This window comes from Pieris brassicae, chromosome 6 (genome assembly GCF_905147105.1).
Source record: "Pieris brassicae chromosome 6, ilPieBrab1.1, whole genome shotgun sequence".
Classification (NCBI taxonomy): Eukaryota; Metazoa; Arthropoda; class Insecta; order Lepidoptera; family Pieridae; genus Pieris; species Pieris brassicae.
Window position 1 is genome coordinate 543162 of NC_059670.1, and position 16934 is coordinate 560095.

A 16934-nucleotide genomic window follows, 5' to 3' on the forward strand; every position below is an offset into this window, starting at 1 on the left:
AATTTAAAATCGCGTTACATTACATATGTCATACACATTTGTCATGTTATTGAGCATAAAACCAATTTATTAGAGTTTTTTTAAAGAGTCAGAGATATTTAAATTTGATATTGCACCAAATTCGCAACCTATCATGGGTAACAATGATTTTTTTCTAAATACCTTATTGCGATACGAATGATGTACAAATGAAATCAAGTACGTCTGTCGTTTCCACATGGCTACTCGATTAGTTGGCGATAGTACATAAGGGGCGGATAGAGCTGCGCACTGCACAGTAGTTAGTATGCATGCTCTGAGACCGACTATATTTTACTCGAGGAAATTACATTAAGAGCGTTCGGCTTGAAACGATAATTACGTATTTGAGAGCTCAGTGAAAGCTTTGCAAATGCTTACAGTAACTTATTTTCTTCTAATTTAAGGGCTTCAATTCTTAAAGGAAGTGTGTTAGATATCCATTAAGATAAAACTGGTATTACCTTCTGTGTTACCGTGACTCTCGCGGTTTTAAAGTACTTAAATTCAACCAAAATGAAAATTCTATACGAAATGAATTATTGAGTAACAAACTAGAAAACTAAAAACGATAAAATCGAACTGAGTCGGTATTTATTTATCAAAAGCGCTCGTTTATCAACGCTGCCCCAGTGCGGACAATCGTTTATTTTAGCTCGGAATTAAAACGAAATGTATCACTCTCCAGCGGGCAACATACTAAGTAGTTTATACTTTGAGAACACTGTATATATATGCAATACTTTCGCTGCCATGCACTTCAGGTGTGGTATAAGATAAATCGTATAGAATCGAATCGTTATTTGTTTATAAAATAAATTTATTCACGTTTATGAGATATTATTTTATGAGCATTTTAGTCTAAATCATAGTTGTTGCGTACATTACGTACGTGTGAATAGTCGTTTTGTGATACAACTGTTAAAAAGTAATTATATAAACTGCAATCCTCCGCAAGTGAAAAAGTTGCAATAAAAAGTTCTTAGTGCCAATTTTCTCGACATTCGACAACGCTTTCACAATGAAAGCGCCGTCTGCACTTCACAGCTTTTCCATCGAGGAATGGTTCGAGACCCGCATGGAATTTCGATATTATCCGTTGAATGTAAAATCCTTACGAAATTTGCGAACAACTCCACAAAACATTATCACAGTCTTAAACTAAAGCGTCACGGCTCATGCCTTACGAGTATAAGTCAAAACGAGTAATAAAGAGGATCTAAGTCGAAACAAGTCCTCATAGGCTTAGCGACTTTGCTAACTACCTCTTTGATAGCCCCTAAAGCCTTAATCTACTTCAACTTGCTCTACTCGAGTTATTAAACCTTACTTACCCAGTTTCTTAAGTACATCATTTTCCCTAAGTTAAATTATAAATATGAGATATAAAACTTGTATTATTTGATAAGTTACTTAAAGAGTAACTAAAAGTTACAATAAGCTCCTCGATAAAATGATAGCAATAAATACTTTTAAAAGCCGAGTTTAACTTTATAAGTGCCTCATACAACAGAATTATGACAGAATAACTTTAAGTTCTCTATTGTTTATTAATTTAAACTTGACCAAGTTAAAACTACTTCGTGACATAATAAAAAGCACTGTGCATTTTCAATGAATACAAAGGTAATTCATTTCATGAATAGTGAAACGAGAAATTCAAAATTATCTCGAAGAGTTAGTGATATTGAGTGAGCGTCTTGAACTAAAATTGAATAATAACTCGTCGGGCGCAGTGTATTGCATAAAATATAAGGTCACACTGTACCGTATATTTCTGAGACAGATTGATATTACATCGCACCAATCCAATAGCTGATCTTATCTTATACATTTTCGAATAAAATTACTATTATACTGTAAAACAAATTTAAATTCATTATTCCTATAAAATAAGACTTTGGTTTCACACCCCACGTGTGTCCTTAAAATAGATCTAAGGATGTTGGCGTTTTGCGTCTGATCGGCGTAGGAGAGTAGGTAACATAATAAAGAGGTAACTTTTGGCTTAGTGTACGTACTTGTACACATAATATCTCTTGTTGTATCTGCCCATAGAACATTACAATAACTATAGGAAAATATTCGTTTCTTAATGATTACTTCGTATACCAACGTCCTTAAAATATTGAAGTTAAAAGCAAAAACTATTTCCATTAATAGAAGATTTACGGTCGTTCCGATAACACTTCATTGCACTCGAGACACGGTGCTAAATAGTAAATACAAGTTCAGAGTCGGCGAACGATAAAAATCCTCCAGAGATCGACTCTACAACAAATGTTCTGAAGTGAGTGAAGATTTAACTCCTCCCAGATGCGCTTTAACATCTTACAGCTATTGACATTTACGACTTACGTGAACTTTTTATAGATTCTATTTTATTGTGTTTTTAGAATTTTCGATTTTGGATCAAAGCTGTTCACCTAGTTTCTGATTTCATAATAATATTAGTTAATTTGTTCAATATTGCTACATGTATCGTAAATTCGGAAAAAAGTTGAATTATACAATAACTAACAGAAAATAATGGTGGAATATCTTTGTGCACAATATTTAACCAATATTAATACATTAAATTGCATATAATTTAATAAAATATCTAGATGTCCTATAGTATTAATATAATGTTTTTATGAAATAGTTTAATCAAAATATTACATTATGTTAAATTATATCTATAACTAGCAAAGAAAATGGCATGTTATTAAACAAAAAAATTCTTTAAATTGTAAATAATCTTACTGATTTATAAACAAGTTACAGAGCTACGAATTTGCTACAGCGAAGCAAAGCTACAAGAAACTTTAACGTAGTAGTTGTATGTTTAAAAAGGTACATGTATATTCGTGTAGATGAATAAGTTATCACTTTGTTTGTATTGTAATATTTATTATTAAGCTACTGATACAAAATAGGGTATTATAGAGGTATTACATTATAGTATTGTCTTTTATTAAAATAACTTTTACACATTTAAAGAAAACACTTTTTCAACGGATTGAAGTTATGTATTATTATAAACTTATAATTATTATACATTTCACCATGACCACGCACGCTGTAAAACACGCGAAACGTCGGAAAAAATTATGTAAAATATTTATAAATTTATAATAATACATAAATTCAATCCGTTGAAAAAGTGTTTTCTTTAAAAGTGTTACTATAATAGCCGTTACCAAACGTAATTTATGTATATTTATAAAAAATAATGTGGAATAGGGTTTTAATTTGTACAATGTTCGTGCGCAATTAATAAAATCACTCGCGAGCCTCTAATTCACTGAGCGAGATATATTCTGTGTGCGAGTACATCAATCCTTTCCGCTCGACTATTCGTTGCATTTAGTGACGGTTCTAAGTAAATAGATTCTTACAAATTGTACTGAATTTTAAATACAGGGTATTATATGGTTTTATTAGACATACAAACATATATTTACAACTGTGAAAGTATACAAATACAGAAGAAACGATATGTCATATAACTAAGACGAAAGTCGGAAATCGGAATGGGCACACGTGTTTTTATTGTTAGTGTTTGTGCGTGTTAAGATAAGTTTTGGTACTGTAAACCTTTTCTAGGGCTCCACTATCGTTGAGTTTCTTAGTGAAGACCATCAGTATAGTATAAAAGGCGAATAAGAGATAAATAATTTTGTTTTGTTTTAGATCTTCCTCGGTTTGTGGGTCCTGGCTCCAATGTGACGGTAGCTCTGGGTCGAGAAACAACCCTCACTTGCAAGGTGGACAACCTTCAATCATTTAAAGTAAGTTTCTACTGGTTGTTATTGATTTTACAATTTAGTCCTTTATAAGGTAATATTTGTTCGAAGTACAAGGAATGTTATCTAGAAACTTGTTCATACGAGACCTAGTATTATTATTATTAATATTTGTGTAGCTTCATAGTATCGACAGCTACAAGCCACAATACCTATATGGTTTAGTATTTTTATAAAGTTAACTACTTAAAATACCGAAAGGACGAGGATTTTTGTATTAGTCGATAATTACTTTTAAGTACATTTACATTTTAACGACGAATTGCTAAATAGACTGGATCGTCTCCAAAATTTCTGTATCAGATTTATATTCGGTCTAAGAAAGTACGATCATATCTCTGCGTTCCGTAAGGGGCTAGGCTGGTTGCCAATTCGTCAGCGACGTGATGCTCATGTTCTTCATCTCCTATATTCCATCCTGTTCAACCCTAAAACTCCTTCCTATCTCAAAAATGATTTCAATTTTTTGGGAGCCCATAACTATAGCTTACGCTCTTCCGAAAACTATACCCTTGAAATCCCATCTCATAGCTCCTCCTTTCTTGGCGATTCCTTTAAGGTCTCTGCAGTTAGGCTATGGAATTCACTTCCCGTCCCTATTCGCTTAGCTCCTTCTCTATCTTCCTTTAAATTTCTTCTTTAAAAACATTACCTGTCCACATCGTATCCCTAACTTTCTTACTAACTACTAACTGACGTGAGACTTATCTTAAATTATCGTGATTTATGTGTCTTTTTACTCTTTAATGTATCTTTAATATTTTATTCCTGTTTAGTTTTTGTTTTAGTAACGGTGTATTACATGTATTTTGCACTACTTGCCTATCTTATTTAATACATTTCTTTTTTCTATACTCACAGTGGTTGCCTGGAAGAGATCGCTCGTAAGCGATAAGGCCGCCAGTTGCCCGCCTTTTGATTTAATTATGTTAATTTTTATTTTGTAGTGTAACGAAGTGTAAATAAATAAATATTAAGACTTTGCACGACGATTCGAATGATTTACAGCTGTCATTTTAAATTATTAAGTATATTACATGAACGTTTTTCCTCTGAGGGACATAGTAACAGCACTTTAGAAAATTATAGTGATAACACTTAGTCACCGTGTTCCAAAGGGAAATATATTTTTATAAATAAAAACAACAGTTATTTTCCTCGTTATATAACATCAAAGGAAAATAAAAACTCATTAACATCAAAGTGGAGGACAAAGCATTTATCAGCTATGAGGAGACTGAATAAAACATGATCACTGGAAAATGGTAAAGGGACAAAAAAATGTCACCATTAATCATACACAGGCAAAACAGTGGCGGACCTTAATTTATAACGGAAATTGACCTTTATGAGACGACTTCAATATCAGATGAAGCTCGATTTTGTACAGCAAGTATAATATACCGCAAACATTTCTATTCAGTTAATGCTACAATAATATAAAAACATAGGTTTCGTTTTACATTAATTAAACTGACACAGTCATTTGATACGATCGTTTATTTGAAATAGTTTTCAATCTGAAAGCGATAATTGGTGAAAATAATTGTTTGTTCATTTAATTCGTTATTTTAAAGGAATAATAATCAAAAATCAAAGGCTACGTCTAAACTCTGTAATTGGATATTGATTACAAATGGAATACAGCTAAATAAAAAAGCATTTTATGTTGTGGAAATAGGTTTTTGTTAGTTAAGGGTATTACTTACATTTTACGTTACCTATTTGTTATTACTTGGCTTAGCTTGTTATTTCCATTTTACTGGAAATTATTTTTATTTTATTTTAATTGTTTAAGTATTACGTTGCTCAGAATAAATTCAGTCAGTATTGAGTGAATATGGTCATTGACTAAATGAACATTTAAATTTAACAAGTTCTTTACGAAGCTTTTCCCAATTGCCCACGTTTTAATATAAGTCTACGAGTCACTTCAAATAAAGCCCTCTTTAAACGACATCTGTGGTTCCTAATGAACCTGACATCAGGGTTTAAATTAATTAATTTAATATATTTTTTGTCGATCATTTTACCTCATACTTATTATAAAAGTGTAAACTACGAATTCATTTTAATATGAGGTATGTCTTTGGATTATAGGTAGCGTGGTTGCGCGTGGATACGCAGACAATCCTTACGATTGCTGGCCACGTGATCACCAAGAACCACCGCATCAGCGTCAGTCATGGAGATGGTTCCTGGAGCCTTGTATTACGGGAAGTGGCACCTGGCGATGGCGGACGATACATGTGCCAAATAAACACAGAGCCCATGATGAGTCAGCTGCATTTACTACAAGTCGTCGGTAAGCGTTAATCGTAAATATTCACAACGATAACGAATACGGTAAATCCAGACAACGATTAAACAATGTAAAACCTTTTTAAAAGAAGGTGATACAATGACTCTGATCCTTAAAGTCGTAGGTTCGATTCCTGACTGTGTACTAATGAACTTTCTGTCTTGCCAGCATGCTTTAGACACAAAAAGTCGACGGCGTGTGTCAATGTCTGATCACCTACTTGACTATTAGATTGACAAATGATCATGATTATCGAAGGCCCAGACCTAAAACGATTGTAGCTCCACTGGTTTTTTTTAAATACAGTGTTGTAATGTTCATTTTTCAATGTTGTTAAAGCTTACTACAGGTATTAAATACATTACTAATTTGTTTCATAAGATACACGTTAAGAAACCAAAAAGATATTACCGTGCAATACAACATTTTATAACTTCTTTGAATGACTTTATTTTATAAGCATGCTTTCAAATTCACATATTTTAAAGAATTCTATAAACTCGGTTTCTAACTAAATCTAAGATTCAAAAACGCTAGTTTCTCAACAAGTAACGGTAGTTGACTTTGCAAACTCATTCAGTTGAACCTCTCAAGACTCTTAGATCAAGATTTTCTTTTCTATTCAAATTCAAAGTTTATTCGTCAGTCTACATAATTATGTTTAATGGACATTTATATAATTATAAATACATTATACAATTAAATGTGTCAATAACCTTCCGTTTTGGTTGACGAAAAATTTCTACCTAGGTAACACTGAAAATGTTAAGAAAATGAAACACGACTTAATGCAGAAAGTTGCCATAACTTTTATTGTTTTTCCAAGTAATCTGCGTTCCTCTCTACACATCATCACATTCGATGGAACCACTGAGAAAAGCAGTGGTCCCATTCTTCCTTAGGGATCTCTTCTATGGCATTTTCGTACATTTTCACCGCATCGTCAGGGCTCGTAAAGCGCATACCTCGAAATTTATCTTTAGTTTTTGGGAATAAATGAAAGTCGCAGTGCGCCAGGTTAGGACTGTATGGCGGATGACTCATTATCTCGACACCTGCAATACCCAAATATTCACCAGTCCATGCGAAGGTGTTTCTGATCGTCGGTTAAAGTGTGGAGAATTCGTGTGTTACAAAGCTTCCTGACGCCTAAATGTTCGTGTAAAATCGTCGCACAGCACTGATGTTATCTTCAGTAGTCGCTGATCATCCCTCACGCGGATCATCCTTAAGAAGCTGCATCCACGCTTAAACTCGTTAAACTTGATAGATTTGCCACCAATTCACAAAAAGAAATGACAAATCAATGCAAAATACCACATTAGGTTACCAAAGAGTTTCTAAAATTAAAATTCAAAAACTACTCATAAGCAATGTTTCTAACTGGCCAGTTCTAAACATTTTCAGTGTTACCGTTACGTATAACTGTGACATATTAGAACACAATATTTCTTCAGTGCCTCCGGACATTGACGATGAAGCAAGCAGCAGGGAAATCATTATAAAGGAAGGTGAAAATGCAGCGATGCAGTGTGTGGCGTCTGGTACTCCACCTCCGTCTATCGCGTGGAGGAGGGAAGACGCCCGGCATTTTAAAATCGATAATAGCACCTTAGGTGAGTGTTTAATTCACAACATTTCCATAAATTGGTATACAATCCCACGACATGGTATATCCATAGTACCACGTCTCATACTCGATAAGGAATAATGAATACTACGTATAGTTGTTGTCTACTCATAGGGGACTCTGTTTATTTCAAATTTATGTCAATACTGAAATTGTTTACTTTCGTCAGCATAGTGCACGTACATAATGTATGCAAATGTCCACAAAATATATAAAATATTTCATAATATATGTCATAAATATGTTCGTTATGCTAACATCTCAATCTCTTCAATCAATCTCATTTCAAATTAAATGCGACTTAAAAATTAAAGTGAAAGGTAAAATGATTAATTACCAAAATAACAATAGTAAAGTTAAAACAATTGTATCTTTTTAGAATGTTTTGTCTACAAAAAAGTCAGGAGAACGTCGTACTCGGTTCGTTGTGTTTGAGTTTTGCCAGGAATTTCATTTATGGCAGAGTAATTTGAAGTACAAATTAAAACTACAGAAATAGCTTTGCCGTTTCCTTCTGCCTTATTTTAATATTAACACAATACATTTCTATAAAAATAAAAACTATATTTAACACCAGAGTAAAACCAGCAATTAGTTAACTTTGTGACAATTATTACACCATTTCATTAATAAAATAAAGATTTTTGATTAATTAATGCCTTTGTGATAAAAACTAAAGCCAATTCTACCCTTAGCGTCCTTGGCATCAAATTTCTGTAGGACCACAATTTCGATGATAGAAAAACAAAGCTAACAATATTGCTTCGTAATGAAAAACTAATCTGTTATTATTTTTTCCAACTTTTTCATTATTATTTTATGAAATCTATGAACCGGACCTCATTGTTTACTGATGACAACAATACTATACATTTGTCATATTAAAAGCAAACAGATGTTTTTTATTAATTTGTATTATTTACGGCAACAGCAAATTTAAACAAAAATAAATATTAACAGAGAAATATAGTTTTTATGTCAGAGCCACACATGAGTTTTGTCATCGCAGAAATAAAAAAGGTCTCTGAAAGCATATTCCGTAACTCGCTATGAAAGGGTAAAATAAATTTGGTACAGAAACAGGAATAAAATCAAGTCTTTTAATGAGGACGTATTTCATCCTTTACAATGCGCTACTGAATTGCTCGGGAGCTACGTTTTGCGTACAGTTTGTATAACTTTTACATACGGTTCGGGCTGATTTTTAGTGCAAAAATCCTGAAAAAACTTTTATGCCTTTCACTAAAATATAACACAGTTGGAAAAGGCTCCCAATGGGCAGCGTGTACGCTGTTTCGAGATAAAAATACACATAGCCCAATAGCCAAATAAATTTAAGTCGTTATTGGCTAAATTAAATAGGAAGACTTTTCGCGTGACTCCCATGCATACATTATGTAAAAAGTATTTAAATATTAATTGTTAAAAATTAGTCGCAGCGCGAGTTCTGTCTTGTTTTGAAGTTTTTAAATTCAATTAACTTCGTAAAGCCTTGTTATAATCTTCTACTGAATTGTTTTAAATACTTGAAATTAAATTGATTCGCTATCTCGTTGGGAATATCATGTATAAGGACATAGAAGTTGATTTCAGTTTAAATATCCCTTTGGACTGTGAAGCTAAAGTTATATTTAAACTTTGCCATTTCAGGTTGAAGAAAATATAAACAAAATGATGTTTATATTTTTAATACAATGAAGTTTTTATTAAAAGAATAACACGTAAGACAATATAATAACATATTATTTTGGCAGCGACAACTATTTGTTAATTACTTAACCGTTACATTGCACTTTGTGAAACTGTTATAAGACTTTTTGCCCATCGAAATGTGTTAAGCTCATGTAGGGGTAATTTGGAATAGGTCCAAGTAGACAAAAATGTTTTGATTGCTTAATCGATAAACTACAACACGTACTTGACAATTTATAAGTTCAGGGGTATATTACATACTTTGTTTGAGGATTATGAGTTTATAATGCGTCTATATGGCCATCATATCAAAGTGAATCAATTTGAATTAGACAAAGTATAGTTGACGATTTGTATCATTGGTCAAAATACATAGTTTTAACGGACGTATTCCTGGATACAGCTTTCACCAATAGGTAGTATAATTCTAGTGAAGATTTAAGTATAAAATTAATTTAGTTTTGGTTTTATGTAATTTGATTGAAATATAACGAACATTATCTCGGCGAAATATACAAAATTGACTTTAAAAAATCATCAAAGTTCATCCGCACGAAATGCATTAAATAATAGGCAATGAATTATAACAATATCTAAGTGCAACCGTATAATTACTGTGTGGGTAATACAAATTCTGAGTATGATGTCACAAAAAGTGTCGCCGGGAACTACAGCGACGGGAACAAAGGAAAGTTTAGCGCAAATTGAATGTACAGTATTTGCTTCAAATGAACTGGGGCTTGCGGAATTACGAGTTTTATCATAACTTTGCCTCAATTTGACCTAATTAAATATTTCACAATGATAAAGTACACTAACGGTGCCCACTAAACTTTGACTAATTAAGTTTTGACTTTATAATAGGTGCTGTAGTGAGGCAGTGATTAGAAATTGTAAGTGAAATTGTTCATTAAATCATTATGTCTGTAAATAATTAAAACAATGGTCCAACATAATAAAATAGTTCGTTTTTATTAATCTCACGTTAATATCGAATCCAAATAAATTAACTAAAATTCTCACGTCTCCCACGTCAAACAATCATCGATATAAAGCAATACTCGTTTAAATGTTGAAATAGAAAATAAATCCGGTAAAATCCGGATTGCTGGAACCTTCTTAGAATTCGTGCATTTCAGTGCAAAGACGACGTTTGTATCCGTAATCCTATCAACTTGATTTAGTTCAGTCTCGACCGTAAACAAGCTTTTCGCGTCAGATAACTCTAAAAACTGATGGAGGATTGTAGCAATCGCTTCAAAGGTAAAGGCAACTATTTCTTTTAATTATATTTTACACTAGTATCTAAATTTGTTACTGAATTTCCGTTATTTATGAAACAGAGTTTACACCAGGTATGCTTCACCGCTACTTTGTCTTATAACTTAACATTAATTTAACAAGTAACGAAACGTATCAATTCAAACGCACGCAGGTGTGGATCCAGATAAGTACTAATGTAACACATAAAACATTAGAGACAACGTGCAGGCCCTCAGCAAAAATAGCACCTTATGTGAACTATTTAGTAAACTTCATAATGAACATTTTATTACTATGGTAAGCAACTACTACTATAATTAGGTAAATTCGTAATTATATAATCATTTCGACCTTCGTAAATCAACGTGTAAAACATATTTTATATTGGATAAAAGTTATTAAAAAAGTTGTTTAAATAATATCTCATAAATGTAAATATCAATTTTAATTCATGGCAATATTAAATATAATTTGGAAAAGCATTTCAAAGTACGGCGGTGTGTAAATATCGTTGATTTAAATGCAATCTGTGGCGTAGTGAAGTAAATAAAGCATTGCAATTCGAGGGTGAAAAACTTTAGAGCATTGTAGGTTCTTGGTATGTAAATGTGAATGCAAGTGCTGAATGCAAAGTGAAACATAAAACTACGGCTCTGAGAGCCGTCGAATTGTATTCTGTAAATAGTGAAGTGTTTTTTCATTCTTTGTTTATAGTGCATTACTTTTAATTGTGCCTGGAGAGGTATTGCGGTGCACCGGTTACCGGGGAATTTTACACTTGTGTATGATTTTGTCGTGGTCATTAAAATATAGTTTTTTTTTTCTTCAAAAATGGCTCTTGACTGGTAATAATAGCGTTTCTTTTTAAATGTAACTAACTACAGGAAATTGAAATATATAAATATATAAAAATAATAAAAAAGCTATAGGACCAAGTGATGTCAAACACATCTATATAATTCATCTTGTTTACATTTGAAAACAAGATACGAAAGCTCGTTGCCGAAAAATGTTCTCGCTCATTTAATGTATGGAGCACATTAAGATACCATTTTGGGACATCGCTTACGTCCCGCTGACGAATAGCAGCTTTGTTGCTCGGTTAACTTTAAAAACATTATTTACTTTTTCGTCCAGAAACAAAAAACCAACTGAAAATGTTCTCAGCGTTTTGTTGGGGCTAGGTATTGTATAAGACTAACCTTAGAAATTACATTTCAGAGCTCAGCCGTCGAGGACAACTCCCGTAGTTGCGAAGATAACATGTCAATAAAATGATCCAGTTTAATCATAATTATAATTAATCAAGTTTATAGCTGTCATGTAGGCTTTTGCAGATTTATAATTAATTTTGGATTATTTAATAGCGTTATTTATTAAAAATTAAGACTATAGCTCAATGCATATTTTCAGTTTCTAAATCAAGCGGCGAATGGCTGAACCTGACAGGAGTGGAGCGAGCAACGTCGGGAGCCTACTTGTGTATAGCTTCTAACGGAGTGCCACCATCAGTCAGCAAGAGGATCATATTGCATGTGATTTGTGAGTCAAGTATTTAAATATAATGAGAGTTTTTGTGACTTTGTCGCTTTTTTCGGCCCTTATATTTACGGTAAGCTTTCTGCTCGGTTAAAAGGAAGAGAAACTAACAACAGAAGACACCTACAATTGCACCGATTTCTCGAAGGCCAACATTCTAAACCAGCTCTGGTATCCTTTAACTACCGATCCCAACGTTTTGATTTGAAATTTGGCATCGCACGGTACACTTACTCAACATCACGAACGCTATCGCTATTCGAAGTTATGCTCTGCATCTTGACGTTCAGCTTACAAAATAGTTCCTTATTTTAGAGTTAAAATAGGATTCTTTTGGAAGTATTCGAATTGTAAAGTAACAACTTCACGCCAATGTTGTGAAAGCGGTCTCTGTAGTCTGATATTGCAATGCTCAGCAACGACATAACTCTCTGATGTTATAACAAACGTTAGAAATAAAATCTAGGTTACATCTCGTACTAAGGTAATAAGCTTCTCAGCCTCTCAGGGAACTCGAGATTCACAATGAGATTATTTATTTTCAAATGTACGGCATGTGCATAATATATTTTACTCTCATTTCATTTAAATATTCTACATTGCTACATAAGAAGATTTTCATCTGTATATGTATTGTGGAATCGACATTTCAATTTAGGCACATGCTTCATACATATATATTCAGCAATATAGTGTCTAATAAAAATGTTAAAAAAATATTTTTGCTACTTTAATAAATAGCAAATATCACATTGATGTTAATGAATAAGAGGTTCGTCCACCAATAAGGTTAGGGTGTAGTTGAGTAATGAATGAGGCCTAATGTGAACATCAAAACATGAAATGCGGGGTTAACTGAACCCTTGTCAATTACGTCCGCTATTTGCATTTTTATCTGCTCTTCATTTGTTGACAAGCGGCTCAAATTAGAATTAAACCAATTTTACAGGGAGTGTCCCTGACACTTCATAATTATGTATTGTGTATAATTAATGTTTTAGCAGTCTTTTTTTTAATTCAAATAAATATTACAGTCGCCCCATCAGTATGGACAGGTCGTGTTGCTATTCGCGCTTTGTCAGGGACTGCAGTTACCTTGCAGTGTACTGCGGAGGCCTATCCGGTTCCTCAGACTTACTGGGTGCTCAATGGAGAACAGAGACTTGTTAATGGTAAGTTGTTTATCCACATTTTATTATCAGATAAAACAAGAGACCAGAAAGACATATTTTCATATTACACACGCACGAAGACCTAACTACCCTCAAGTCATGTTTGATGACGCAACATTCATTTGTCATTCATTGTCTGGCCGCCACGCTGGCCGGACGCCAGCGCTCGACGCTGTGATTGATACCCAAGTTACCTCGTTATTTACTCGTTTCAATATCAAATTGACTTTACCATTTCCTGAATCCAAGCCAAAATCCAAGACGCCTTCCTGAGATATATTCTTTGTCAAAACTATTTTTTTTTCTTATTAAACCTTAAATGCATTCTACACTAAGTATATTTTGCAATATCGATTGGTACAAAGTTAAAAAGATTTTAAAAAATTATGCTTATTACTTAACTAATTATAACTAATTAAAATAATATTGTAAAGAAGCAGTAACACAAAATATTATTGCAGTAAAAAGTTATAGTCCGCCATGGAATCTTTCTTTAATTCTCTTAGATTACAGTTTCATATTATGGAAACTTGTTAAAGTATCGTAAAACCCGATAAAAAGAGTTGAAAACAAGACATTCCAATTACAATAAAATACAAGTAAAGTTGAAACAACCAATTCAGAGATAGGGAAGTTAGCAAACAAAATAGTTGTGCCTATAAACCGTATACAATGCGAGCTGTTCCGACGCCGGGCTATTATTTGTGACGCCTTTGTATGACCAGAACCCGCTACACTCGCCTACTCCGACCATTGTAGTCGGCCAAATGTCCGGGGGCAAGCTTATGTTACACTTTAAATGTTACACAAGTTTTACAGACTTTAACAAAGACGAAACGGAATTCGATATGCACGTTTTGAATGATTGTGGACTTGCCATTAGAATAAAACCTTAATCAATGATTATTTCACAATTTATAATAATGTATTTATGTGCTATTTGTAAAAATTTCTATCATTGGCCTGTCACGGCTGTGTGAGACTGAAAAAATATGTCCGCTACATTTTTAAGTTTAATATAAGTTCATTACGAAATACATTCAAAAACAAATACAAATATTTCCTTCCTCTGTATAATATTAGTATAGATAAGTTATAAAGTAACAGTGGATTTTAGTATAAATATGAAATGAAAAAAATGCTGGTTATTTAATATATCTATGACTATCTAGGTTATAAAGTATTCATGTAAGGCTTAGGTCTATAAAGGCTTATAAAGCTCAATTACCAGCTAAATAGCTTCTTGCATTTTCTTGACATCCTGTGAGATATTTTTATATGTTTGAGTTCTTTCTACTTAAATGAGTGTTTTTATTATTCATAAAATTAAATTGAGTTTCATGAACGATTATAAAACTGCCGTTTCAGACAGATTGTTTTATCTTACCCTTAGGAACAAAGTACCGCCACTCTCGTTCATCTCGTGGGTACCGTCACACGGCGACGCTTGTGGTGAGCAACATGTCACGCGAAGACGCCGGCTCATATCGTTGTCATGTCGAAAATTCCGCTGGAAAGGCCTACGCTGACGTATTTCTGCACAGTCAGTATATTCTCTTCTTGATATTAAATTTTAATGTGTCTGGTGTTTCTCTATATTACATTTTAATAATTGTGATTACCATGTCCGGGCTCATATCTGTATGGACACTATGAGTCTATAAAATAAATTCAGGATAGTATTTTCAAACATTTTTTTACAGTGCTTACTACAACCACGACGACAACGACAACCACAACAACAACTACAACTACAACCACGACGACAGCAATACCACCCACGACGTTATTGCCTTGTGAGTTTTATTGATACACACATATATATATGGAAAATAAATGTTTATATACAATAAAAATTATATAACTTGTACTAAACTTACGGTTCGAGCAGTCGTTTATATAAATAATTAGATATTTTATGATCGAAATACAACTTTATTTAATCACAAGCCCTTTGCGTGTTAGATTTCAAAAGAACAAATAAGCAATAAACCGTGTGCGTATGAGGGCCTATAGAGAGCTTGTTTATCGCGAAAAGGTTCACAATTTACACTTCCAATATGTTAAAGTATTCGTCCTTGGGCTTAAGCACTTTGCCGATGCTTATCATAATATCGATTTCATTCTTCCGAATCTTGTTAAGGCCCTTAAGCGGCTCACGATTCCAGCTTTGCTTGTTGTCTCAGTATTTCTTTGTAGTATTAACAGAAGATTTTACTATCTTTAAATTTATGGAATACGACAATATTTTCGCTTTTTATTTTATTTACTCAATTATTCTGTCCCTCATAAATCTATTAGACATATCCATTAGGGCGAGTACTCTTAACCATTTCTTTTATCCGGAAGGGCGTCACTGATATGTGATAAGTACGCCATATCTTAATTATATTAGGAACTGATGTTCTCAGTGCATAAAAGGTTAAATCGATTTTTATAAAGTTCCATTTTATTTTCAGTCGTGGAAAGCCACCTAGAGCAGCAACCTCGCGAGGTTCTGGAGGATCCTGCTCTCGAGGATTCCTACGTCGTTTTAAGCCAGCACCAGATGCAAAATCTAGGTATGATTGCTATGATTGGTTTAAGGCACCCATGTTATATGACATGCGTTGTGGTTGTTGTAGATTTTTTTAAATATTTACATTAGATCCGATTTAATGTTCAAAGCTTTGCAACTTAATAATACCTAAAATGAGTGAGAGAATCTTGGAGGTGCAATCCAATGTGTCCCGTATGCATTTAGTTTTATTGTCTCAGAAATGATAACAACAATGTGACCGTCGATTGGGGGGCATGCAGAGTCCCCGTGGGCAAACGGCTGGCCCCCCCTCCACGACTCTTCGGCAATGACTGCGCCCGCGGCGGCCTTAGTGGCTACCATGTTGGCAATGATGGCGTGATGCCGGCTCGGACAATGGCCGTCCTGCCTGTGCTTTTAGACTAAAATGTCCCATTGTTTGTGATAATTGTGAATTATAGTGACTGGCATATAATATTTTAATTTTTTTTCAGAGCCCATTTAAATATGATTACATGTGTTATCGTTCATATGTGTAATACGATATATCGTAATTTGTATTTATTATTTATCTAATTATAATGTTAGTCGTAAGATAAGTACCTCCTTGTTTTTGATAAAAGTATAACCGTAAACAACAACGAGTGTGTATAATTTTTAATTGTTTTGTATAAAAAGTATCATTAAATATGATAATTAGAAATTCTAGAGTAACGAAGTCTTCTAAGCGCTGTAAATAATCTTGCACTAAGTACTCATATCATCACGCTACTATATGTCTACTGGATTTGATTAAAATATGCAATGGCATACAAATATCCAATTTATTTATTTCAAACACATATTCAATGTTTTTTAGGTTGATCTGTATGTATGTCAAAAAAAATAACTTGACATTTTTTTTTACAATTATACAACTTATATTTAATGAATTAATTATAATTATAATTTCAATAATATTTGAACCTCTTTGTAAAATTATCTGTAAATGTTTTGTTGGATGAAATAAATT

General features: G+C 33.1%; 1 protein-coding gene across 1 annotated transcript in view; it reads left to right on the forward strand.

The window, feature by feature from the left end:
• Positions 1-16519, forward strand: part of LOC123711008 (lachesin-like) — a 46796-nt gene extending 30277 nt beyond the window's left edge. The window contains exons 2-10 of the mRNA XM_045663388.1: positions 3694-3791; positions 5907-6111; positions 7566-7724; positions 12107-12235; positions 13267-13404; positions 14798-14947; positions 15108-15200; positions 15864-15965; positions 16162-16519. Of these exons, the coding sequence (XP_045519344.1) occupies positions 3694-3791; positions 5907-6111; positions 7566-7724; positions 12107-12235; positions 13267-13404; positions 14798-14947; positions 15108-15200; positions 15864-15965; positions 16162-16181 (1094 nt within the window). The 3' untranslated portion in view covers positions 16182-16519. The remainder of the gene's footprint in view (positions 1-3693; positions 3792-5906; positions 6112-7565; positions 7725-12106; positions 12236-13266; positions 13405-14797; positions 14948-15107; positions 15201-15863; positions 15966-16161) is intronic.
• The last annotated feature ends 415 nt before the right edge of the window (positions 16520-16934 follow it).